At 42.3% G+C, this 27037-nt stretch overlaps 2 protein-coding genes across 4 annotated transcripts in view; one reads left to right on the top strand and one right to left on the bottom strand.

Annotated features, from left to right (window-relative positions):
* Nucleotides 1–3749, top strand: part of iqsec3b (IQ motif and Sec7 domain ArfGEF 3b) — a 29290-nt gene extending 25541 nt beyond the window's left edge. The window contains exons 15-16 of one of the 3 annotated variants that reach the window (XR_008828926.1): nt 823–2026; nt 2147–3749. Coding sequence is in view for 2 of the 3 variants with exons in the window: in XM_056388157.1 (XP_056244132.1) it covers nt 823–1242 (420 nt within the window). In the remaining variant the exon portion in view is untranslated. Of the gene's footprint in view, nt 1–822 lie in introns of all 3 variants that reach the window. The other 2 variants (XM_056388157.1, XM_056388158.1) reach the window with 2 other exon arrangements.
* Nucleotides 3750–4220: 471 nt separating this feature from the next.
* The window catches only part of ptprq (protein tyrosine phosphatase receptor type Q), a 43481-nt gene continuing 20664 nt past the window's right edge, over nt 4221–27037 (bottom strand). Inside the window, exons 24-62 of the mRNA XM_056388162.1 lie at nt 26856–26984; nt 26608–26754; nt 26274–26434; nt 23623–24139; nt 23316–23477; nt 23005–23184; nt 22807–22914; nt 21780–22061; nt 21387–21668; nt 20832–20952; nt 20584–20738; nt 20314–20459; nt 19501–19672; nt 17766–18086; nt 17402–17677; nt 17125–17276; nt 16689–16830; nt 15351–15626; nt 14839–15213; nt 14288–14397; nt 13890–14076; nt 13540–13778; nt 13254–13323; nt 12713–12871; nt 12195–12486; nt 11999–12072; nt 11781–11880; nt 11400–11528; nt 10435–10479; nt 9744–9770; nt 9467–9548; nt 8912–9002; nt 8671–8747; nt 8328–8462; nt 8035–8160; nt 6863–7008; nt 6535–6670; nt 4918–5041; nt 4221–4831 (exon numbers count right to left, since the gene is read on the bottom strand). Of these exons, the coding sequence (XP_056244137.1) occupies nt 4794–4831; nt 4918–5041; nt 6535–6670; nt 6863–7008; nt 8035–8160; nt 8328–8462; nt 8671–8747; nt 8912–9002; nt 9467–9548; nt 9744–9770; nt 10435–10479; nt 11400–11528; nt 11781–11880; nt 11999–12072; nt 12195–12486; nt 12713–12871; nt 13254–13323; nt 13540–13778; nt 13890–14076; nt 14288–14397; nt 14839–15213; nt 15351–15626; nt 16689–16830; nt 17125–17276; nt 17402–17677; nt 17766–18086; nt 19501–19672; nt 20314–20459; nt 20584–20738; nt 20832–20952; nt 21387–21668; nt 21780–22061; nt 22807–22914; nt 23005–23184; nt 23316–23477; nt 23623–24139; nt 26274–26434; nt 26608–26754; nt 26856–26984 (6491 nt within the window). The 3' untranslated portion in view covers nt 4221–4793. The remainder of the gene's footprint in view (nt 4832–4917; nt 5042–6534; nt 6671–6862; nt 7009–8034; nt 8161–8327; nt 8463–8670; nt 8748–8911; nt 9003–9466; nt 9549–9743; nt 9771–10434; nt 10480–11399; nt 11529–11780; nt 11881–11998; nt 12073–12194; nt 12487–12712; nt 12872–13253; nt 13324–13539; nt 13779–13889; nt 14077–14287; nt 14398–14838; nt 15214–15350; nt 15627–16688; nt 16831–17124; nt 17277–17401; nt 17678–17765; nt 18087–19500; nt 19673–20313; nt 20460–20583; nt 20739–20831; nt 20953–21386; nt 21669–21779; nt 22062–22806; nt 22915–23004; nt 23185–23315; nt 23478–23622; nt 24140–26273; nt 26435–26607; nt 26755–26855; nt 26985–27037) is intronic.

The following is a 27037-nucleotide window of genomic DNA, read 5'->3' as shown; positions in this document are numbered from 1 at the left end:
AGGCACATCCCCACTATGCAGCCAAGGATACAAAGGCCGCTGAGAGGAGTCTGCTGTATTGGCGCTACAAACAGTCTCTTTCTGTGCCTCATGAGTGGATCAGCAGCCACTCTACTCGCTACACAACATCCCTTCTTTCATCAGCTGCTGTTTGCGAGCCTTACTGTATAAGCCTTTGCAAGCCACCGTAAGCCTGGCTGGCTCCTAGAATACCATCTACAAAGCCAGATAAGCTTGATACCGTTAACAGTCTGTCGAGTGTGGGTGGGTGTGTGTTTGTAAAACCAGCCCTTCCTTTAACTAAGCATAGTCATAGAAGCTGTTGTCCCCTCTCCAGTTTTATCTCTGTTTTGTTCCTTTGCCCATTTCTCTCCTCTCTCCTGCCTCTCAGTCAGTCCCTTAGAGTTGTAAATTATTGTGTTAGGGAGACACCACGCCCTCGGTGTCACCTCTGTCCTCTCCTGACACTCCCTGTATCGTTTAGTTTTTCATTCTCCCACTCATTGACCATATTCGCACACACACATACACACACATAAAGTCCAAAACGTTCCTGCCATGATCTCTGACCTAAATCTCGTCTTACTCTGCAACCCTCCTCTCTTTCTGGGCTGGTGTGTGTTTGTGTTTGTGTGAAAATGTGATCATGTAAAAAAAAAAAAACATGATTGAGAGAAAAAGTGTGTATTTTGCCTGCGCTCGCTCTGCATACTACCTACCTGCATGCCTGCATGCCCATGTGCGTAACACACCAGAGGGCTGCGAAGAGGCTGCGTTCAGGCTGGTAACTCCTCATGCGTTCTCTGACTGTTCCTAAACTAGGTGTCAATTCACAACAGGCTGCAGACCTATCAACTGAGCCAGCCCAGCATTGAGTCCACGCCTCTGGCCCTGGCTGCGCCACCCGCCCTGCTCAGCCCTGTCCAGCCCGGAGAGCTCCGCCCAGAAACGCTCATCCAGTGCCAACAGATTGTGAAGGTGATCGTCGTGGACCAGAGCGGGCGAGGGCGGATGGAGGCCTTCCTGAGCCAAGGCCCGGCCACCCATCAGCTCATCCAGTCGGCCATGTCCACACCTGTGCGCGTCAGAGAGGGGGACGGCCCTCAGCCCCCCCTGCCGCCTCCGCCTCCACCTTACAACCACCCCCACCAGTTCTGTCCCCCTGACTCACCCATGCCCCTCCACCACACCATGCCTCTCACACGCAGGCGCAATTCCAGTGGCTCCCGCAGCATTGTCTGAGTCCTGGGCTACTCTACGAACCCTGGAGGGAAGACATTACCCTCACATAACACACACACACACACACACACACACACACACACACACACACACACACACACACACACACACACACACACACACACACACACACACACACACACACACACACACACACACACAGACACGCTGGAGCACTAGTTGACTCACTTTGAATGGTAAGATAAAAGCATTGCAAAAAAAGTAAGGAATATACTTTGAGTCACATGAAGGGACGAAGGAAAAGAAAACCTACAAGAATCTAACCACAGTCTTGACTGAGCAGTGATGTTTCTGAACACAGAGTGGTTTCGAGGCCATTTCTTTGTCTCCAACATGTCACCTGGTAGCTGATGATGTTGTCTGTGTCTCTTTAAGAGATCTTCTGACTTTGCATTTTTAAATGTCACCTGTCCAACAGACTTGTCTATGGGCTGTGACCCTGAAAACGAGAGATTATGTCAGAAGAGCGAACTCTCGCAGCCATGGAAGGACATGGGATCACTTTAAATATTAACGACAAAACCATGTCTTCTTTTTATTTTCATTCAAGATATCGCTGTTAAATTCACACCTCTTTGTTGGGTCCAGGTTGCCAGTATTAGATACCACCCTCAGTGAATGATTTCATCACAGCTAATATAGCTTCTTCACACTGTAATAACTTTTTTTTTCTCATCTCCTCATAATGTGAAGAAACAGGAGTATCCTTCGTTTTCTAAGGAACATATGCTCATTATGCGCGAGGAAGAAGGCAAAGAAAAAGGTAAAAGGCTTTAACATCTCTACCCTGTCATGTACAGTGTAGTAAGCAAGGATATTACTCACTTAACTAACCTGAAACCATATCCTGACGACAATCATGTTTTTTTGTGCTTCTTTGCAGTATTTTTCCTACCTTGTGTGTATCTTCACAGTGGTGTGTGACTGCCCTGATTCTGTGGCGTTTTGCTCTCACGGAGCTCAGGAAAGGATTTGCTGCACTGTAACATGTAATATCTGCCCCTGTGTTGTACTGAGAGCTGAGTGCTTGTGTACTGTGTGTTCAGTGTGCTTACTCATGGGCAGCAGGGAGTAGGGCTGGTAATTCATCCAAAGTAAGGCTAAAACAGGCAAATGAAGCCTTTCTCCTCCTGTACATTTACTCCTAATGGGTTACCTAGTGTGAATATTAATGTTACCTTTGGATTTAGGCAATATCTCTGCCCAGAAAACCCTTAGCTTTAGTTTGAAAATGAATAAAAATTGCTCCACACAGGGTAGACCGAGGTCACCTTACTCCCTTTTCATGAATTTTATTTTTCCTTGCACACTGAAAATCTTATATAAGCAGAGATGCATTCCTTTACTGAATGTTAAATCAGGGGGAAAACTGAAGATGTCCATGGAATGATTATTGAATTTATCGGAGTGTCGTCCGTCATGGTTTCGAGCTTGAGCCAGTTTGTACAGCAGATCACGAACCATCCAACTGAGACACACCAAACACGTCTTGTACCTTTTGCACCACAGAATATATTGGATATATTGTAAATAGATAATATAGATTTATTCTGAAAAAGTGGTTTGCCCAGTGTGTGTATCTACGTATGTATTTGTACAGAGAAGATCTAGTTTAAAAGAAAAAAAAGGATATTATAGTTATTATAGTTATTATTATTATTCACATTTAATATCAGGGGGAGGGTCCTAAATCCTATTGCTACAAGAGACGGGAAACAGGCAGCTTTTATAAAATTCACTCCAGTTACCATGGTAACACACACTGATATTATTACAGATCTACATGCATCATTAAATTACCATGTCATATTATTACAGGATTACTAAGAGATGGCTGTGTCACCTGTTGAGGTGTGTAAAGGGCTATGCTGTATTGGAGAATACGTACAGTAAACCACAGGTCATACACACACTCACACACACACACACACACATGAACACATAGTTATGTTATACAAGTGGACACATACTCACACAGCCACACACACTGACACACAAACATGCACATAGCTGCCAAAGCAACAACAAATCCAGCTTAGATGTCACCTTAGAAACTGCTTGATTTCTCCAGTCAGAATCCCCACTATGTTTACTGTAAACTCTGACTGACTTGTTCTATACAGCATGATATTGTTTCAGTTTTTTTTTGCTTTGCATTTTCATTTGCAGTACAAGGGAGGAGTTTGATTATATGTTTGTATCATTATTGTCAGGGCATGTTGGGTTGATTGATGTCATTTTCTCCACTCTCTCTACTTCCTCCCTCCTTTCTGCCCGACCCCCTTTTCCCCAACCCCTGGCTTCTCTGTGGTTGTCATGGAGACGCACCAATCTGCATCCTCACTGTGGAGCGCTGTCATTAATCTTTGCACCCTCACAATATTTATAAAAGGAGATTTCTTAAAGATCAACATGTTTACTAATGGAATATTTCTAATTTTTTCTGTTTGAAGAGAATGAAAGAATAAAGTAGTTTTTACTCTCTGTCTCAGACTGTTGTGTCTATGATGATCCCCAGCTGCTTTTGATGTCAATAACGTCTTCACGTCTGCATCTGCAGCTCTGCCGGCCTCTCTAATGAATGAATCTGCACCAGGTGTGCGAGGAGCACAGTGAAATGAAGGAGCTTATGGGAAATCAGTCTATCTTGTTGCTCCTGTGTCCTCCCAGCACACTGGGTCTGAACTCATTCATTTGAAGATGAGGTCAGTCCCAAAGCAATATTGACTCTGACAGTACTTGTTGAATGTCTAGTTGTGTGTTGAAGTGAGTCTGCGTCATCAGCGTGTGTGTATTTAGAGTACATAATTTTCCACAAGAGTCTTATTCTGTCTAAAAATAAAGGACCAGCAAGATGGTAATTTATAATTTCATATTGCGATATCTAAATGGCTACATTTGATGCAGGAAAGTCTCATGAGGAAGTTCTCAAGTGTTCAGTTAAGTTGGAGGCCAGAAAAAATACAAGTTGCTTTATTTTTGCAAATCACACTTGAGAAAGGCTGAACAACTCCTCGACACCGGCAGAATTACAAAGAGTTTGAAAAACAAAGCACCATTTTGGCTGAATAAATTATCTTACAAAAAACACAGATGATATCAGCATAATAAAGTAATTACAATACACAATGAAATCAATCTGTGCAAAGTACCTGTGGGCTTACAGATGCGATAGAGCTGTCACTGTCAGCTCACAATTTCTCCATTATCCCTGTCGTTTCTGAAATTATTTGTCCCCTTCTCCCTTGTGTTTCTCTCTCTCTCTCTCTCTTTGAAAACAAGCAGACAAGAGGTTCAATAAAGGGAGGACTGATCTGAGAAGTTGGTTGAAGTGGAGCAACAAAGTCTTGACTCTTGAAGTCTTTGAGCCGACTGACTGTTCAGTTCAGACTGTGTTGTTCACCTCCTGTTTCTCCTCCTGCTTCCCCGTCCCTTGCATGGTGGAGGCGGTCCTGTCCAGGGTCTCTGCACAGGTCACATCCCCAAAGTGTCTCACTGTCCCTCAGGTGCAGGTGTCCCTCAGTTTGTCTTTACATAGTGGTCTCCTCCCATTCCAGCTCAACATCACCTGGAGACCAGGAAAAATGTGTAGAGTGAGCACTGTGCTGTAGGGAAATGTGCGCCTCTTTGAGTGTGTGTTTGTACGTTGTTTACCTTCCATTGCGTCCAGGGAGTCCATCTTCTCCAGAGCAGAATAGCTGACAAACCAGATGGATTGGCTGTTGCCTTTGTTGTTTAGAAGTTCCAGCGTACTTTGATGCAGGAAGATGTACTGGGCCTGACAGCACATACAATGACAGATATTGTTCCTTTTGACATTAGCTTTATTAATCCTACACTGAGCAAATGTCCATATGAATTAATTTGTTAAGTCTTCTAATAATATTATTTTTCAGGGCGTTCTGGTGGCCAATGATTAACATGTAATTTGCAAAATCCCTGGTTTGGCTGCAGCTTTTCTGTCAGCTCTCTACTGTCTAATGTCTAATAAAGGCAAAAATGGCCTTAAATAAAAACAACTATATTCTTTTTACAAATAGTGGAAGAAACATATGATTTTCTAATTGTGGATCTCTTAAATGTGATTATGATTCTGTCTTGATTTGTCTTTCAAGACCCACACCTATTAAAAAAGATTTTTACAACTTACATAAAAAGTAAAAAAATATTAGCAGACTCAAATTTGGACTAAATTTTCACATGTAAAACATTTTGTTTCTTCATGCTGCAGCTGCCTCCATCATGGATTTACAGGATATGTGCCAAGATCATTCATTTAAAGAAAAAGATGCTTTTCAAAGCTTTTGCACAAATCCAGGGGAAGTGGAGACAATTTTTGAAATTGACTAAATCAAGCAGCCAGAGCCATCAGACTACAAGACTTTTTTTTTTTTAATACATCCGTCTATGAAATAATCTCTTTAGTGAAAACATCTGAAATGATAGTTATAATTGTCATTCATTGTCATTTTATATAAGAAGCACTTCTACTAGAACTGATGGACATTTAGAATAACTTAGCATTTGCCTTTGTTTTCACTTCCACAGAAGTAGTTTATATAATATGCTTGACTTATGGGCTTGTTTAAAGCTGTCTGCAAAGGCACTGTCTAAAACAACTGATCTGAATGATGTGCTCTTAAAGCTAAGGCTCTTTGTATATGACTAAACTGCTATACTAATAACTGGCACACTGAACACTGCTGTCTCAAAGAATCATGTCCTGAGTGGCTGCTTTCGGTTTGCCCAGCACTGTAAGCTCAAAGCTCACTGACTGCCAAAATGTGTATGCAAAGAAATGTACAGAACACTAAGAAATAATAAAAATAAAAAAAATACTGAGAAGAAGCACAGGCACTATGCAGGAGTTCCCTGCAGACACTGAGACACACACCAGTGGTCCACAAGTAATAACTGAGAGGGGATAATTTTAGGATAAATTCACACTGTTTCAAGACGGGGAATCCTGCTCAGCAAATAACTTTAATCCACTGCCAGATCATTTCCTTTGTCAAAAGCAGAAGTTTCCAAGTATTTCCTCATGGGGACAGGATCATAGCAGGGCATGAAGTAAAAAGTAGGACAACTACATTGCCATTTGTCATGCCATTGCATATTTCTGTCTTTGATGATTGTTAAGTGCACTGGAAAAACTTAAGACAAAATACAGTTTTTTTTGTATTTTGTTTATTTACTCTAGCTTTTGGAATTTAAACAGAGAAATAAAATACACAGCTTTTTTATTTTTTATTTTTTGTAATGTGAACTCACCAGATTCTGTACCATACACATCCTCTCGCTGCGCAGTTCGGCCACCAGGCCATAAATATCCACAAAGTCGTGATCTCTGACGTGCTGAATGAGGTGGTCTAAGGCAATAAACACACCTGTTCTTCCCACACCAGCACTGAGGAAAGAGCGAGATAAACACAACATTAAACTGCGTGATGCTCTACTGCACTTGCCTGTGACTGGTTAAGCACAGTATGAGGGTTACTGCAGTGACCAAACACAATAAAGTAATTAGTGAACTTTATGTTCAAGGCCATAACTATAATTTATGCAGAATTAGTAAGTGACCACTCAGGTGCAACAGTACCTGCAGTGAATCACTATAGTGGTGTTGTCGTGCCTGTGGGCTCGGACAGCTTTGACAAACTTAATGAGAGTGCTGCAGGACTCTGGGACCCCGTGTTCTGGCCACGAGGTGTAGTTGAAGTGGCGAACCAGAATGTAGTGTCCGTGCTGCACAGAGGAAGTTAAACAAGAAATAAGACAGGGAGTAAAATGATATCATTATTTTATATCTTTATATATCATATCAGTACCTGAGTTTCCATTCATTCATCCATTCTTTCATTATTGTGCAAATTCTATTGTTTACATCATGATGACTAAACTAATATGACAGTTACAACTGTATCTATGTGGTAATTACATTACATTTACATAGTAATTACATTAATATAAACCATTATGTAACAATATTTGCAGATAGCTTTGATACAATTTATTCAGCAAAAAATGTGGTAATATTTTCTATTATCATTACTGTTACTATTACTGTCAACAAATCCCACGACAAGACCAAAACAAATATTGAATTGATTGTAGAAACAAGTCTGTGTCCAAAACCTGATATATCTGAGCCATAGAGCTCCATTGTTGTTCAAAACCTATTACTCATCATTGAGCAACACAGTTGCACTGGGTGACGTGTTCCTTCATTAAGAGTCAATCTCAAAACACAGTAACACTGCAGTAAACACACCAGCGCACCAGGTCTTTGAAAATAATCCCTAACAAGCACCCTGTTAACTTCAGTTTGAGTAGTCTGTTGTTAAAAACTACAGTGCCCAGCTGTTTTTAGAAAATTATTTAGAAAAACTATATATGTATTTAATAGATGCTATATTTGTTTTGACTGGTTTTTAGAATTTATGTCTCCAGTAGGATCAGAACTGGGGCCCATCAGACAGGCGAGGGAATTGGTTTTGTTGACAATAAGAAAAATATAGATTAAGAGCAGTTTTAACCTTTAAGTGGTATACATGGAACAAAATCTACAGAAGAAAATGGACCCAGGTCAAAACTGTGTTTGTTTTACATTTTCCCGTTAGATATAAATGTGGAAAATTTTCCAGTAGTGAGAATGAAGTTGTTACCACGTGTTTTTCTGTTGTTTTATACTTTACAGTATGTACAGCATGTGTTGTGTGTACCATGTGTGTGTGTGTGTGATAGAGAGAGAGAGGTTATTAGCTCAGTTACCTTTTCTACTTTCAGGGTTCTGACAGTCCAGTCAGGAAGGACTTCCTCTGACACTTTTGAGATGAGAATGTCACTAAACACTGACATTGGCTTGTTGTCCTCAGGCCAGTACTTGTGACAACGAATCTGAAATGTCACACACACACAAACACACACACATACATCAGATCTTCGTAGCAGATATAACCCTCCTGGTGATATAGTTGTAATGGAGCCCAAATGGAGCCCAGCTCGTCCTCTGAAGGATGATACTAGGGGTGTTTCATAACAGTGTCAAATCTCTCATGACGCACTCTGCCTTTTTCGTAACACTGCGTGAGCATGGCTATGGTGCGGGTTCCCGTTTCCCAGATCATCCTCCAGAAGTCAGCCACTGTGCCTGGCAGAGGTCCCTGGGTGGCTATGAACTCATTTGGACACAGGTAGCCCTAGAAACACAGAAAGACACACAGGCCTTCTATCACATCTGCCACATCCATCTATCCATCTATCTGAGAGAATGAGAAAGAGGCAGACATAAATCTAAAAACTGCTGTATTTGCTACAAATGTGTCTCACACCTGCAAAACTACTATCAAGTGGAAGCGACCCTCCAGGTTAACCACAGGCTTTTAGCTGCTGATAGCTGGTACTCACTGAGACGAAGCTGGCGTTGATGTAGTCAGAGCCTGCGGTGCCCGGTTCTGACAGCAGTTTCACTCGGTTGTTGTTGTCTGGACACAGTATAGTGAGAAGAGTGTGGCAGAAATGTGTGAAAGGCAACTGTGCAAGTGGTGGTCAAAGGCACATGCAGTTAACATTAGAGCTAAAAACACAAGAGATACATTTGGTACATGTACCAATAGTCTCTAAGGTGGTTCTCAGCCTGATCACTTACAAGGTTTGATGTTGGGGAAGCGGTTTTTGGATTTGTTCCAGGGCAGGTCAGCGTCTGTGGTGGCCAGATCCTGAAGCAGCTTTGGGAGCTCCTGTGGAGATAAAACGTTATACATCAACAAAACATCTTCACATAAACACACGTATGTGGAGGTTAAAGGTCAGGGCAGGTATTTTCAAAACTGCTAAAAGTTAAATTTTTATTTCAAGATAAAAGTATGGTTAAAAATATATTTTTTAAAATCCAATTTCTTTTGACTTTGAAAATACTGTAACATTTATGAGAGCTTCAGCAGTCTCTAAGTTGGTTAAAAGTAACCTGCCGGGGAAAAACAATACTAAATCTGGCACTGATTTTGTTTGCAATCACTTTTCATGCATCTTCACTGTCTGCACTAAATTCCCCTTATCTCTTTTCTGTGTGATGTACCTTGTCTACCAACAGCAGACTTCCCTTCATGCTCCACTTTGGTTGATTTCCTCTTATTCCAACCCAATTTTTATATACAGGCAGAAGTTTGATAAACAAGAGTCCAGGTTGTAGACAGACACTTACAGCAAACTCTTCCTGGAAGTTGGCATTGTCGTTGGCACACAGATCCTCTACGTGCTGCAGAAAAGACTTCTTGTTGACAGGTCTGACAGAGAGAGCAGGAGAGAAATACACTGAATGTGAGAAATAGAGAGGGATATACAAAAAACTCTACAGCATTATGCTGTTTTCTGTAAACTTATTCTAGGTCACAACTTGTAATACTGAGCAGTACAGAACATGCAGCTCGATGCTGCAGCTACTTTGTGCACATTCACATTATTTATGCAGGATGACTTACTTGAGTGATTTTCTGTAGCTGAGAAGCCTGTTAAAAATAGACAGCAAAAATCAACCAAAATAAACAAATTAACTCAATGAGCCAACTCTGTGGTATTTCTGTCCATGACAGCTGAACTGATCCTGTTTGTGGAGAGTGGAAGATATTGTATGTTTAAGAAAAAGATGTATTATTAGTTATTAATCAAACCCACTTCGATTTAACACTGACTTTGATGCTACGTTCTAAAGGAATATGTGAACATCAGTAAACTTGAATGAAGCATGTGGTTAGTTCCCGTGTGGCTGGTGTTTCTTTGCATTACTGAAGAATTGTAGCTACGAAGATCCTCGGCTATCGATAAAGCTTACCATTTGTACCCTGCTAAGCCTTCCAAGCACTTTCGAGATAGTGAGTGGGTAAACAAATTAAAACGGTTTCAAGCAGAGGAGTGTCAGCTCAGCTCTGCATCCCTGCCAGTGATGAAGAGGAAAGGGAGCAGGCTGTAGGCAAAACTTTGACGTCACTGATTCATTTGAACTGTCACCCTCCACCAAAGGTTTAATAAACAGCACAGATGGATGGTTTAAAGCCTTAATGGGTATCATAGTGATGACATGATGAGAGTGATGAATGAAAAGTGGCATAGAACATGCAAACAAACTATACACAGCAAAATGTGGCACACACACACGACATGAGACCAACTTACTGGATGACATAAATCTCTTTCCGTCTAAAGAAGAAGGAAGAATACCTGGTGGGAGAAGAGTGCTCAGTGAGAGAAAAATAAAGCCAAGGCAGGTCAGTGCAGGTGTCTGCATGCAAAGAAATTTATAATATATGTGCCATTAGTTTGACAAGTGACAAAGAAAAGTCTGTTATTTTAACATAAAAAATGGCATTTATACAGATCTCATAGTCAGAGTCGTGAAGAGATTCTGGTCACAAGGCAGAGAGACACACCGTCCTAATGATAACAGTTTGAATTTAAATGACAGCTGGAGGAGCTCAACATGAAACTGTCACAAACCCCCACTCTTTGCTTTTAAATGCATTTAACACTTAAATGAGTGGATGACAAATTATTCTCAATTATTTACATAAATAGTACTACTCATATTAAAAGCTTTTCCTTCCTGTACGTTTCTCACCTCATCTTTGCCATCAGTGACCTTGATACACCAAAACCCGTACTAAATGTGACTTTGTTTCTCACCTGGTGCAAAACTGTAGCTTGAGAAGGAAAAGCAGCTTGCAGCACTTTGTGCCTGTGCATTTGTTTGTGTGAGAAAAGGATGAGAACAGGAGAGCTAGACGCTGAATTTGTAGGCGAGCATGGTTAGAAAGATACAGACAGGATGACTTGCCTGTGCTGCAGAGAACTGAAGGTAAACTATAAAGCCACAACGACGCTGTGTTGCGTCGTGGTGCTGCTGCTTCTATTTTCTGCACGAACTCTACGGTGCTAGAAGATTTAGTGCTGACAGGAGCCCACATCAAGTTGGCTGCAGCAAAGAGATTTTTGTCTTGTTGACTTAGATTTAAAACCTTGTCTAGAGGAGATAAATCAAGCCTGAAGTCATGTAGTGTGCAACCAGCCTCAGCTGCCAAGAATGTGTGTGTTGTATTAGGAAAAGTCACGCTTTCAGATTCAAACTAAATACACAGACTTACCGGTTGAGTTTCTCTTGTTTCAGCTCCAGATCTGCCACAGCGATCAGCTGATCCAGTTTACACTTTGTCTCTATGATCTCTGCCTCCCTTGGTGAATAAGTCCCACCCTCCTTCTTGCGCTGATGGATCCTGACATTTGATAATGAGCATGTCAATCAAACAGAGGTTAATAACAATACAGAAATAAAAATTAATATCCAGAATTAAAATCAATGAAATTGGAAAGGAAACAGATTTATTGCAAATGCAAAGATGACTTATGACAGGAATTTACACATAGCATGTTTTTTTTTTGTCTGTTAATACTTAATAGCAATAACTGCAGTGTTTCAGCAAATGTATGAATGTTGGCAAATGAATGAATGTCTGTTGCCATCTTACTTGACTGAGCCACAGATGATGATGATGAGTAACACAGCCAAGAAAAAGGAAAGCAGAACACCGAGAATGATCTGTTCTTCCCTGGTCAATAGCCCGTCCACTACAGAGAGAGGGAGAGGAAACAGAACGGACAACATCACACAAAAACAACAAACTAAACTGTACATGTTATGTTTTCACTTCTTGATGTACAGTTATACAGGAATGACTGTAAATACCTGCAGTTTTGACATGGTCAGAGTACTCAGAGTCTGTGTATTGGCCTTTGATGTTAGTGGCTCTGAACTTGAACCTGATAAATAGGAAATAACCAGCATTATCCAGTCCAGTCTCAGCATCATATCATTATAGCTACATGTATATACAACAGTTTTTAAATTGTTGTGTGGTTGAGTGTGTGTGTAGTGCACTCACACATAGACCGTGTTAGGCTTCAGAGGTCCATTGCAGAAACCGTCGGTGTTGTTCCCCTGCATACAGTCATCGTTGTCTCCGATCACGTACGTTCCTGCTGTAGTGTGATTGTGCCTCACCAGGGGCCGGCCGTCTCCAGACACACTGCGATCACCTCTGACGTGTGCGTCCGTGCGTGATGCACCGTCCCCCAAAAAACATGGCGGGTTGGGGAACCCCTTGTCAGCCAGGTAAGGGGCAGGACGATCAAAAAATGCATTCTTCCAGTTGGTCAGGTTCTGGATGTCCTTCACTATGACAGGATGGAAAAAGAGAAAAAGAATCGCAGGGGAACTGAGTCAAATTTTGGCTGACGTTAAGCCCCTCAGCTTTTGCTTACATTTTGTCTTTTGTGAGCTTAGGACAGAGTGACGTACTGTAAAACGAGATTCTACTTGAGGCTTAAAGCATAAAAAAGACTGCTACCCAAATGTGTTCAACTAAAAGTGATGGCTGTCAATGTTTCTGAAGAGTCATACCCCCTGACTCGGCCACGATGACCTGAATTTTTGTGATTGGTCCATTGTCGTCACTATAGAAACAGGCAGGCATGCGGATGGTGATACTCCTGTGGGTTACCATGGCAACCCCTCCATGGCCCAGCACCGCCTGGGGTCTTTGGGTTGGCTTGGCCGGGGCTGGAACACACACACGCATGTGAACATAGAAGAGCGCGCGCACACACACACACACACACACACACACACACACACACACACACTTGTGTGAATACAGTATGTGTGAAGAGGTACTTTTATTCTCTTACAGTTACATATTAAACATGGCAAACAGGCTGTTGCTCTCGATATTCAGATTAAAACTGCACCTCTACAGCATTAAAACAGACCAGACTGTATTGCTGAGTCACATTTACTGTGTCAGAACAACTGGATACTTATTGAGCAATAACACTGTGCAGTAGCAATTTTCTGTCTAGCATCTGTGCTGCACTGCTGAAACAAGATAGAGAGAAACACTGTGGAGCAGAGCGGAGCAGACGCAAAAAAGAGGGAGTTATACCTTTGATTCCTGTAGTTATCTGGACATGTGGACTGGGCGGGCTCCTCCCGGCGCCATTCCTTGCTGAAATCTACAAACAGGCAAACAGAGAGAGGGAAGACGGCAGAAAAGGGGACAGATGAAGTAAGGAGTTAAAGAAAAGAAGAACTATTTGAACAAGAGCAAGCTCGGCAAGGGTTGTGGAGTGCTGGCAGCGCTGATCTGCTGTTATAGCTCCAGGTGTGTGACCCGAGACACTGTGTCTAAATGTGCATGCCTATGTGTGTAATATGTGTATCCTCCTTGCCTGTATAGTGTAGCTGTGTCCTCCCTTTAGGCCCTCTATGACAGCAGTCAGTGTGTTATGGTCTCTTTGGATGATATTAAGGCTGATGTTCTTGACCAGCTGGTCCTTTTCGTATATGTACACAAAGTAGGCAGTGATGTTTCCATTGGGCTCTTCTGGGGGCGTGAAGGTCACCTTCACACTGTTCACTTCCTCTGGGATAACTGATACGATCACATTCTTAGGAGGGTCTTTTGGCTCTGGGGACAGAGTAGAAATGATACTGGAGAAAAGTAATAATACATATTTATTCACATCTGCAGGTTGGTAGGAGCTCTCATAGGTTTTCGGAGGCGTAAATTTCCACATACCCTCCTCCAGCGTTGGAAACTCAGTAGGTCCAATAGCTTTCCCGTCGCTGGCAGCCAGTTCCAGTGGACCAGTGAAGGCGGTGATAGTCACATAGTAACGAGTGAAAGCAGTCAAGTTAGTCACGACAACAGCCATCAACTCTCCTGGAGCCCGGACTCTTGAGATGTTCAAACCAGGACCATCGACCTGAAATAAGAGCACAGTTCATGGAAACATAAAACACTTTTTTTTTCATATTGTCTGCACTTTACATCATACAGAATGTGAACCTGCCTTTGAGCTGCTGCTGCTGCTATTTTTAAATATAACACCATGTTGATCTGTTCTGAGACCATCTACCTGTATTTTACACTTCACCGGTGACATGTTCATATTTGTGTGTGCGTCTGTACAAGACCTGCACAAGATACGATGTCGGCCCAGAGAGAACAGCTGGAGCGCTCCATGCAATGCGAAGGCTGTTGGAGGTGGAGGTCACTTTTAGGTCACGGGGAGGGGCATCAGGGTCTGAAGGAGGAGATTAGAAAAACACAAAGTTCTTATGAAATTATATCTAACTAAGATATACTGTATAGGAAGGATGACTAAAAAAACAAGGGTTCTTTATAATTTTTAATTGAACAACTGAAAAAACAAAACCAAACAAAAATATTTTATCAGGGTTTGCTCCTAATTTTGCATTAAGATGTTATACTATCTTAAATCACCAGATTTAAGATACTACCTTTTAAGACACTTAATCTTTCTTTGACTTATAATATATAAAGACAGAAAATTCCTCCTTGATACTGAGACACAATATCATTGTGAGAGTGATGCCACTCTACAATGCTGTAGTTCTATTTGTTAAGATCTTGAGGAGGAGCCGCCAGAGGCAGAGGACCTGACTATCTACTCACCCTCCAGTGGCAAAACACAGAGGTCATATAATCACTATGATGTTCTTACTTCCAGCAAGGGTACGCGCATAACTCCAGTGTGTATACTCTCCAACTCCAGCGTTGGTCACCGCAGCCACTTTGAAGCGGTAGTATCTGTATTTATTCAGGGATTGGAGTGTGATGCTGTTGTGGCTCTCTTCTCTGCTATCTGAAGCATTTACTGACACTGTGACATTAGAGTCCACGCAGCCTGGGGTCAGGTGGTCCCCTGAGGCTGGCTCTGCAGTAGGTAGGATGTTTGCTTCACAAACAGTTGAAAGCAGCTGTGCAATGATGTGGTACTCTTTCAGCAGGCCTGGTATGGAGAGCGGCGGAGCCCACTGAAGAGTCACATTATTAGGTGTCACCTGAGAGATGGTGAGGAAGCGAGGGGCCGCTGGGACTGTTAGAAGAGACAAAGAGGATTTAATCAAGTATTCATTCTGTATTAAATTAGCGATTCATTGAAGCCAAAGGCAGTAGCTTCTACTAGATAATAGCAGTGCCTGGATGTACAAAAAAAAAAATAAGACTGACTACCTGATTCAGAAAGAGTGGAAGCACTGCAGTTCATTCTGTCTCCAGGTCCTGCAGAGTTGACTGCAGCCACAGTGAGTGTGTACTCCATGTCTGGTGACAGCCCAGTCACTGTGTACTCTGGTGAGTTAGCCTGGTGTGTGTAGGACTGCAAGTCCATCTCCACCAGGATCTCATAAAAAATGATCTGCCCATTAGGGTTGACTGGAAGATCCCAGGACAACTGAATTGAATCCCAGCTCACTCCTGAGCATGACAGGTTCCCCACAGCATCAGATACTGCAGAGAGAGAGAGAGAGAGAGAGAGAGAGAGAGAGAGAGAGAGAGAGAGAGAGAGGAGAGAGAGAGAGAGACAGAGAGAGAGAGAGAGAGAGGAGTGAGACAGTGACATTGTTATACTAGCATCAGCTTTTGTTAGCATTCTTCACTGTCTGCTGTAAAAGGAAAGAACTAAATTCAGTTTCAGTTACCTGTGGTTATTTCATCAAACAGGCTGAAAAAGAACAGCTACACATAGGGTCACAGTGGTGCCTGGTACATACAGTATCTTCTGTGACAACAAAACAAATAAGCTTTATCTTAAACTATTACTACTAATCAAGTGTTCCTGAGAGGACACACGTTCAGCTTGTCCTTGTCCATGCTGCTGCTTCACAATGACATACAGATGAAAACGGCTCAGTAGTGTCTCCGCTACCTACATATACTGACAATATCTAATACTTCTTTCATTGAAAGCATTTTTTTTATTCATTTGCTGGTTTACTGGAAAGCACAGAGATCTCTTGCACAGCCTTGGGGAGGCATGTGTGATTATCAGTGACTACACACATGCCCTTGACAATTGATTTAAGCTAATGCCACCACGAGTGCGTTTCATTTATTTAAAACAAGCAGAAAAATGTTTGGTTTTATCTCAAAAGCCCTAAGATTTGTGAACGGCTGAGGTTAAAGAGGTTGTCATATTACTGTGTATAGACTGATCGATGCATTTGAATTTTTTTTTGTCTTCTCTGTGTTAGACTTTGTTGGCCAGCTATCGATCAACTAATGTCATTAATGCCTGTGTCTTTACACATTTTTTCCTCTTTTCATTTAAGTTCTTACGCTGTTAGGTTTTTAGTTTTTAGAATTTTTTGGATGTGGTTAAATTGTTGTGTTGTAAATTGTGTTTGTTTGCAAACCTGTTTTCCTTGAAATATTCCTTGAGGCATGGATGAACTATTTTGAACTGAAGAGACCATACAAAGCATAGTTTTAAGATGAATTTTAAACCCCAAAGTGTGAGCAGTAAGCTAGATCAGTGTTACGTTCTTAGTGTGTGGGCAGTGTGTGCTTTACCTGACTCATTAGTCGTGAAGGTCACAGGGCTGCTGAACTGATTCCCATGGCCCACTCTGGTGTAACTGTAAACACTGATCTCATAAGAGCTATGAGGCCTGAAGCCTGATAGATATTCGATGGTTGATGGACCAGAGGAATTCTACATTTGCGCACACACAAAACACACAAACACATACAAAAATGACACATAAGAGATTAAATCATCCAATCCTGATTACTGAAGTGGAAAATGTCTTTTTGTATCAGCACACATATGTGTACATGTGTGTAAGTGTAATGTCACTGTTGAGAGGCATCTGGAGTATAAAATTAGAGCTACCGTCAGCTGGATTGTGTGTACTCTTACTGAGGGGGTCTCTGGAGTGTTTGCAAGTGTGTGTGTGTGTTTTGCTGTTATTGTGAAGTGGCTTTTGGTGTGTGAAATTAACGGTACCTGGTGTGTGACGGTGTGTGTGATGAGGTCTCGGATCCTGAAGCCATACTGTATCACCACACCGTTGGGCTCCAGAGGAGGCTCCCAGCTCAGCCACACGGAGACGGCCGTGTGGTTATATATAGTCAGGTTACGGGGAGGGGACATTGGGCCTGAAACACAAAGTTTGGCAGATAGAGAAGAAGACAGACAGTAGATACAGGATACTCACAGCTTAGAAAATAAATACCATCTCATCAAGGTGCTACAGAAATGTTAAACCTGCTTCCAAACTCACCTCCTTCATCAGTGTGCAGCTGCAGCAGCAGATAAGGTCCCAAGCCTTTACGCGTTGCTGCTGTAATAGTGACGTTGTAAGCTGTGTATGGAAGTAGGTTAGTGATGATGAAGGAGGTGTTGGGGGTATGTGTTGTGTTGGAGCCCCCTGGGCCAAACAGCGTGAGGGTATACTCGGTTATTTCCCCGTTAGCCTCCAGAGGGCGCTGCCAGACCACAGCGATGGAGGACGACGACAGGTTCCTGGTGGACACCAGCAAAGGAACAGAACTAGGAACTGAAGAGAAACACACCCACACATGTCAGCATCACAAAAAACATCTGAACCATACACCATAAGTGAATGTTTGTGTAGATAAACTCACTGTCGTCATCCGTTCTTAGGTACATTGTGCTGGTATGGTTGTCGGCAGGGCCAGCACCAGTTGCCGGGGTAACGGTCAGCACATAAGGGAAATACTTCCTGAGTTTGGTGAATAGGAAGACATTGTCAGTCGTGGTATGCTTGATGGTCTTGTTGACAGCTGGAGTCCCTTGGTTGGATAAATCTGGGGGGATGCCAGCCTCCTGTAAGGTGAGCAGGTAGTAAGGACGGCCGTTTGGCTCCAGGGGAGGGTCCCAGCTGACGATGATGGCCGTGGAGCTGAAGATCTGAGCCGTCAGGTTTCGGACTGAGTCACTTGGCACTGAAAAGGGAGTCAAGTAGAATTGTGTTACTATTATTTACTACCAGCGATAAGACTGGTTGAAAACTGTGAGCATTACGCTACTGGGAGACAATATTAGGGCATCAATCAACCATACACACTCTGACACTGGAGGGAAAATGAACAGCGCAGCAGTCATCATCAGCTCAATCATCATCATCATCAACATCATTATCTGTCACAAGCACCGTCATAATCATTGGCAGCACTGTTGTAATTAACAAAATCAACAACAGCACATCAAGTAGAACAATAGCAACACAAAATACAAAGAGGTAAAACCAGTACAGTAGGCAGACATAGAAATAATATCCAAATAAAACAACAGCCCATTCAAAGACAAACAGAGGCACTTAGAGGAGGAAAACCCACACAACGGAAACCTTGGGACTGAAAGAGATTGAGCAGAAAATACTCATCCTGTTCCTCGTCTAAGCCTCTCCAAAAACAATGCATGGTACACAGAGTAGAAAAAAGGGGAGATGAAGGGGAAAGGGGGGAGATAAAACTTGAGAGATCCGTGAGATGAATGAGTGGATGTAAGGGGCCAGGTGTGTGTGGGGGTCTGAGCCCAGGGGAGTGAGCCCCCTGCTGGGCTTGGCTGTGCGGAAGAGACAAGGTGGCCTGGAGGTCCGGTGCTTGGCTGAGAGCGGAGCAGCTAGAGCACAGGCGAGAGATACAGAGTCAGTATGAGCAGGGATCATCAGTGATCAGACAGAGAATACTTCACAAGCAAAATGTTAACAAGAAAAAAAAAAATCACAACAATCAAATCTGTAACTGTCTGTGACAAAGTCTGCACCATTTTTTCCCAAAATCGCATAAAAACAAAGAGATCAGTTTTACAAACACTTCACTCCCTCCCTGAGGATATCAAAGTGCAACTAAATATTATATGCGTATATGTAAATTTGGATTTCTGTGGGAACAGTGCAATTATAGCGTGAGCACAGAATCAACTTTCACACAGCATGTCAGGCTTTGTGTTTTTTCTCGGTGTCATCAAATCGTAAACGGTTCTACGCTCTCATTCTCTTCTTCTCTCTGGCTCTAATCCCTCACAACTTTCGTCATGCTTAGTAAAAGGGAACACAAACTGGCTGTCTTCAAGGCACAGTGTCACAGGCGGACAAAAATAGAGCCAGTTTGCCAGACTGACAGTTATCTCCTTTCACTGACAGGCTGAAAGTTACATCTTCAATCGCAGAGTTTTATGTGATTTTTTTTGGTTTTGAAGTTGAAGAGTTATGGAAAAAGTGTGCAGACTTACCCACCAGAGACACTCTGAATCAGTGTATACAAGAATTGTTTGGGCTTAATGAATTGTATTTTACATGTATGTCTATTCATTTGTGTGTGTGTGTGTGTGTGTGTGTGTGTGTGTCTGACTGACCGTCCTCTGGTAAGAACAGGGTAAGCATCTCGCTCCGGACCCCTCCGTCTCCTTGCACAGTGTTAGAGGTCATCCACACGGTGTAGTTAGTTCCTCCAATCAGCCGAGTCAGAGTGTAGGAGAGGGGTGAATCTGGAGAGGCAGGGGCAGCTAAGTCTGAGACTGGAACCCTCTGTGGAGTGGAAAAGAGTCTCAGGGTTACTTCCTCACACTGGAATAGACATTTAAACAAGAGTGAAATTTGTGCTGTACATATAGATGAGTGACAAATGAAAGGAAAAGCCAACACTAAGTGTCTTGGTAAAGTGTTGGTCCACCACAAACTGACAGGAAGCATCTGTATTTATCATGTTTCTACACTCATTTGTTCAGATTTCTTTTTAGTACTTACTTACTATACTATAGTATTTTTGGCCACTTGGGCAGCACCAGCTATCAACATAACATTAACATATGAATGTGTTAGTAATTACTAGTATTAGTTTGCTATTTACACATCCAGAAGACAGGGAACAGCATTAACATTCATTTGTCCACCTGATAAATGTGAGTTCAACAGATGCCCCGCTGCAGCTGGAAAAAAGGTTGATGAGAGCAGTGAGAGCGAAACAGAAAACTGAATCAGTGTGGCCACAAAACCAAAACGATGAGCTATACATCACAAAAATACTTTGTAGAGCTGAGGGGAACTGCCGAGTTGTGTGATAACTCTCTGTGGCTATGACACCTTTCGCATACATATATAAATATTGATTAGCACAGCTTTATTTTGTCACCTGTCTGTCTGTTCTACATGCAGTATATGTGTCTTACCTGCTTAGTCAGAGTGATGTTATCAGAGTAGTAAATGGTGTAATGTACAATGATCCCATTGGGTTCAGTGGGTGGGTGCCACAGCAAGGTGATAGAGGAGGCGGTCACATTTGCAACAGTCACATTCTGTGGAGCGTCAAACGGCTCTGAAAGCCAGACAGAAAGGATCTGTGTGAAAAATATCTTCAGACAATACACAGTAAGTAAATATTTTAGATTTTTTAGATGAGGATAGTAAAGTTAGCTGTCAAAAACTCTTTCATCCAGCACCTGCATCTCTGGTGGTAAAGCTGATGTAGATCAGTACTCCTCCATCTCCCAGTCTGGTCCAGCTGGAGACAGAGGCATTGTAGCGACTCTCTGAGTCCACATTAATAACCACTGATGTCTCTGTCACATTCTGCCACAGCTCAGTCGTTTCATTCCTAACAGAGAGAGCAACCATTTCTGTTGCATCATGTTCTGTTTTCTTTTTAAACTCCTTTTTTCTTCAATGTTGTATAGATTTACTAACTCACCAAACTCTGACAATGTAGTAGAGTATCTCCGAATTGGCTTCTAGTGGTGGTTGCCATGACAACTCTACCTCATAGTCTGACAACTTTCTGGAGCGGATGAACTGAGGAGGTGTGTCTGGGGCTGTGAAGTGGGAGAATGACTTTCCAGTAACATAAAAAGAGGAGTACGGCCTATCAATGAAGAAACTGAAAAGTTGAGGGATTATTTAAAAACACATTTGCACGGAGCAAATCAAAAACTCAGAAAGGCCCCCGGGAATGTGCCAGAGAGAGATAGAGTAATGCCCTGAAATTAAAATTGGTTAGTTGTAATGACTCTTTGTGCATCTCAGCTTTCAGCCCTGAGTGTCACGTGGGATCAAATACCTGTGATGTAACAACATTGGCATGTGCTGAAACAAAGAGATGGAGACTGAAGAGGAAAAGATGAGAGGGAAAGTCACATTTAATCAGATACCCTTCAAACTTATCAGCCAGTCATCATGTAACCATACAGCCTGCTGGAAGTGAAAACAAACCCTGTCCTTTCCTCCTTCCCCCACCCATCCCTCTCACCATCCTCCAGTGTTGTGATGTTGAGTGGCTCGCTGCTGAAGTTTCCTGGCCCGACACGCGTGTGTGCCTGCACCATGACGCGGTATTGTGCATACTTCCGCAGATGCGTGATGTGGATGTAGTTGGACGGCGAGGTGAGGTTCAGGTAGTGACTGGAATTCCAAAGCTCCAGGCTGTAGTGGGTAATGAGCCCGTTAGGCAGCAGAGGAGGTTGCCAGGTCACATTCACCTCACTAGGACTGATCGACTCATAAGAGACGCCATATGGAGGACTGCCTGGGACTGGAGAGAGAACATGAAGAAGCACCTTTACTAAAATGTGAATAGTTGATATTACTCCTAGAGGTTTTCATATGAGCGGATTCGAGTGAGTGGGTGCATCCATTAACACACCATCCTCTCCAGACAGGAGGTATAAAGTGTCCGATGTTTGGTTGCCGTGGCCGTAACGGGTGTACGCCCTAACAGACACATTGTAGTAGGAGAAGGGCTTCACGCTGATCAGAGTCACTCGGTTTGAGGAGGTGTTCATCACAGCAGAGTAGGATTCGTTCTCATACAGCACCTCGTAATGTTGGATCACCCCATTGGCTTTCTCTGGGGCAGACCAGACCAGTGTGACAGTGGAGGGGCTGGTGTCAACCACAGTGAGGTTCACAGGGGGGGAGTCGGGCTCTGATGTTGAGAGGGGCAAGAAAAATCCCAGAATTATCTTTCAGTCAATAAAATGTGAATCGAAGTGAACATGTTATCGACTGAAGTAAATTAACTAAAAATTAATTATTAATTAAATTAACTCAAATAGTTCATATGTGATATCACTTTGACGCAGCATGAGGTGCATGTCACACATGCAATAACACGCAATAACAATTCAACAGTAATGCTAGATGATTTGTCATTCTTTCTGCAGACTGAGCATGCAGAAAGTTAAGGAATACTATTTGTAATTTCATTGCACTTATTAGCCATGCAAGCGATGTCATTCTGTCAGTTCACCACTGTGGATCTGAAATAACTACTAGATAGACTGCCAAGAAATTTTGTACAGACATTCATGGTCCTCAGAGGATGATTTGTAATACTTAGGCTTTTAATAATAATGACTAAATACGTTTAAAAGTAATGATGCATGTTACCCACGGCTGTACCTTGTTTTTAATGCTAAATAGCAAATGTTAGCAGGCTAACATGTTACACTAAAGGTAACATGGTAAAAATGATACCTTCTTATCATTTACATGTTTGTTTCATCATTACAAGCAGTACACTGACACTAACATTTAGCTTAATGCACCACTATAGATTCGTAGTCTTGTTAATACCTGACAGTTTTATAGGCATTTTATTTTCAAGATTCATTGTTTAACTTTTGTTCCTTCCATCTGTGACACGCATATAGTTTGTGTTAAGCACATACCATCCTCCAAGGTGTAAACAAAGATGTCATCTTCCTCAGAAAGAGAGCTCTCTCCCACAGCTGTAGATGCAGCCGCACGTAGCTTATAACCAGTATACTTGTCCAGATCTGAGCATTAAATTAGGGAAGAAAGATACTTAGCAACAGACCTACAGTATATTATAGTCATCTGAATGACAAGAAAGATGAGCACTCCACCTGTTATCAATATGCTGGTAGTGTTAGTAACCCATTTCAGAGCCTGGTTACTGTGCAGTTTAAGGCCATAGACAGTGTAATGTGTGATCCGTCCATTGGGGTTGAGTGGTGGGACCCAGCTAACTAGTATGGAGGTGGAGCTGATGTTTTGATAGGACACTTCAAGCACTGAGCTAGGGACTAAAAGACACACAGTACAAGGCATTATTAGGGAGATTGAAACTCTTAAAGATTTCACACCTTTTAAAGCTTTTTTTTTTTTTTTTTTTTTAATAATTAATGATTATCGCAAGTGACATGTGAGCACCCACCCTGTTCCCTGGTCTTCTCAGAGATATCTGTGGCAGGGCCCTCTCCCACAGTGGTGGAAGCAGTGACCCTGAATGTGTACTCGGTGAAGGGATTCAGATCTGACACCAGGTAAGACAACTCCTCAGACATAACGTCCATCACCTCCTCTTTCACTGTTACACCTGTGGCACGTATGCAGACATAGATGGATACACATGACCACATGTACACACAGGATTTATAAGCACTGGCACAGATAAAAAATGTTTGTATCCAGGGCTGCAGGAAGTTACGAGAAGCAGTGTTTCACAGTTAGTGCTCTCCCACCTGTAGTTCCCGAAGCTGCTGCGCTGCGTGTTGAAAAGTGTCCCGTAACTGATGCATCGCGTGTGGACAGACGGACCTGATTTGGGGTCAGGGCCAAGGGGGAAGAATCTGAGGTCATATCCCCAGCATGTGATTGCTTTGTCAGCCAGGGTGGACGTGTAGCAGGTGGCACAGAGGTAAGAGAAAAAGCAATGGTCCCAGAGACTGAGGAGTCAGAAGGTTGAATATTTGTGATAGAAAAGTGTGAAGCAGAGGCATAACTGGTGCTGGGCTTCTCAGTGACCATGGGGTTATCAGTAGGTTGATCATCAGTGCTAATGACGTGGTCAGGGCTTCTAAGTCCAGAGTGTGTGAAGCTGGAAGCAGTCGTACTGGTGGGCAGTGTGCGTTCAGAAAGAGTGGCTGTGAAAGTCGGTGGAGACGTGATCAGACTGAGCTCAGCAGTTCTCTTACGCCGACTTGGGCTGATATGGACATCAGTGGGAAGTGTCTCATCTTCATATGCATCGGTTGAATTCTGAAGAAAAAAAATAAATAAAAAGATTAATGTGAAAGTATTTTTTCATTTTTCCTGGTTGGCTGCAGTGTAAAGCAGTGATCTTAATCATTGGGGCTCATCAGCCCTTAAAGCAATGTCGACTTGAATCAATAGACAGACAGTTGCTTAGAGCTTGCATATGGAGATGTTATGTTTATATAAATGTGCCATAATCCCAATGATTGTAGAGATTTGTCAGCTTACACAGAGGCATGTGGAGGAAGTGGGTACAGCATCTGTACAGTACAGTCTAATGCAATTCATCCCACGACGTGATGCAACAAATACTTCCTTTGTAAATCTTATCTTAATCTTATCTTAATCTTAAAATTCTCAGTTGTTCTTAACAAAAAAAGAGTTTAATCAATGTCTTTGTGAAGTGGATGTTTTAAAATTCAAAGATGTTTTCCTTTCACTGTAATGATTGTATAGGTTTTCATTATATTATGTGCTTCACCATGACTGGGGTTTGCAGGTTTTTATACAATAATTACACTGAAAAAGAATAATTACAGGTCCACAAGAGCACTATTCTTTAATATGCACAGTAAGTCTATATAAGGACTGACAGTCTAATTTGATCCAACCTTTTCGACTGAACAGGCTCTGTTTTTCTACAACAGTAGTGAGCTGTGATTGGATAAGACTGACTTACAACTTCTGCAGTGAGGGTGATGTCCTGCAGCAGGGTGTCGGCTACCAGGACCTGCAGTCTGTACTGAGTGATCAGACCGTTAGGCTGAGCAGGGCTTTTCCAAGTCACACGGATCGAAACTGAATCCTCAGCTATTGCCATCAGATTCTGCACTGCACTGGGCGCTACACACACAAACAGAAGCAGACAGAGTTAGACACTGACATAGAGGTGGAGAAAACACACTCAACGCATTCACTGGACTTTATTGTCATCAATAATTCTTTGTGGATTTAAGGGGATTATGTCTAAAAACAAAAGGAAATGTGTTAGTACATTAGTTTATGAGTGTTCCCACCTTCAGCAGGTGTAAGTACGTCTTCCTGTGCTGCCGGGCCCACTTCTCCTGCTGCTTTGGCTCGGACGGCCACCGTGTACCTTGTGTAGGGGGTCAAACCAGTAAAAGCAAACCGCATGTCTCCTGTGCTGTTCTCATACAGATATCCTGGGGCGAAGAAGGAATAGAAAATTTTATAGATTTCTACCAATTTAGAGTCTGAGCTCGTTTATGTGTACATGTGTTCTTCTGAGAGAATAATTAATAACCTGTAGGTCCGTAAAGGTAGAGCATGTAGGTGAATTTCCCTGTGATAATGTTAGGAGAGTTCCAGGACACGGAGATCGATCGTGACGTCATGTTCAGTACAGAGAAGTTTTGTGGTGAGTCTTCTGGGGCTGACATATACAAAGACACAGAAATTATGTTTTTCACATATGCAGTATATAATGTATATGCTTATAGCCATCTAATACACAAATTAAATAAAAACTATAGCCTTGATAGCTTCTTTTTCCACACCTGACTCTGGCATGCGGACCATAGTGGAGGCTATCTGTCCCTCTCCATCAGAGGTGAAGGCAGACACCTCGAATAGATAGGCAGTTGCTTAGAGCTTGCATATGGAGATGTTATGTTTATATAAATGTGCCATAATCCCAATGATTGTAGAGATTTGTCAGCTTACACAGAGGCATGTGGAGGAAGTGGGTACAGCATCTGTACAGTACAGTCTAATGCAATTCATCCCACGACGTGATGCAACAAATACTTCCTTTGTAAATCTTATCTTAATCTTATCTTAATCTTAAAATTCTCAGTTGTTCTTAACAAAAAAAGAGTTTAATCAATGTCTTTGTGAAGTGGATGTTTTAAAATTCAAAGATGTTTTCCTTTCACTGTAATGATTGTATAGGTTTTCATTATATTATGTGCTTCACCATGACTGGGGTTTGCAGGTTTTTATACAATAATTACACTGAAAAAGAATAATTACAGGTCCACAAGAGCACTATTCTTTAATATGCACAGTAAGTCTATATAAGGACTGACAGTCTAATTTGATCCAACCTTTTCGACTGAACAGGCTCTGTTTTTCTACAACAGTAGTGAGCTGTGATTGGATAAGACTGACTTACAACTTCTGCAGTGAGGGTGATGTCCTGCAGCAGGGTGTCGGCTACCAGGACCTGCAGTCTGTACTGAGTGATCAGACCGTTAGGCTGAGCAGGGCTTTTCCAAGTCACACGGATCGAAACTGAATCCTCAGCTATTGCCATCAGATTCTGCACTGCACTGGGCGCTACACACACAAACAGAAGCAGACAGAGTTAGACACTGACATAGAGGTGGAGAAAACACACTCAACGCATTCACTGGACTTTATTGTCATCAATAATTCTTTGTGGATTTAAGGGGATTATGTCTAAAAACAAAAGGAAATGTGTTAGTACATTAGTTTATGAGTGTTCCCACCTTCAGCAGGTGTAAGTACGTCTTCCTGTGCTGCCGGGCCCACTTCTCCTGCTGCTTTGGCTCGGACGGCCACCGTGTACCTTGTGTAGGGGGTCAAACCAGTAAAAGCAAACCGCATGTCTCCTGTGCTGTTCTCATACAGATATCCTGGGGCGAAGAAGGAATAGAAAATTTTATAGATTTCTACCAATTTAGAGTCTGAGCTCGTTTATGTGTACATGTGTTCTTCTGAGAGAATAATTAATAACCTGTAGGTCCGTAAAGGTAGAGCATGTAGGTGAATTTCCCTGTGATAATGTTAGGAGAGTTCCAGGACACGGAGATCGATCGTGACGTCATGTTCAGTACAGAGAAGTTTTGTGGTGAGTCTTCTGGGGCTGACATATACAAAGACACAGAAATTATGTTTTTCACATATGCAGTATATAAT

Source organism: Seriola aureovittata, chromosome 10, assembly GCF_021018895.1.
Source record: "Seriola aureovittata isolate HTS-2021-v1 ecotype China chromosome 10, ASM2101889v1, whole genome shotgun sequence".
Lineage (NCBI taxonomy): Eukaryota > Metazoa > Chordata > Actinopteri > Carangiformes > Carangidae > Seriola > Seriola aureovittata.
Note: the sequence above shows the minus strand (reverse complement) of the source record. Positions and strands in the feature narration are given on the sequence as shown.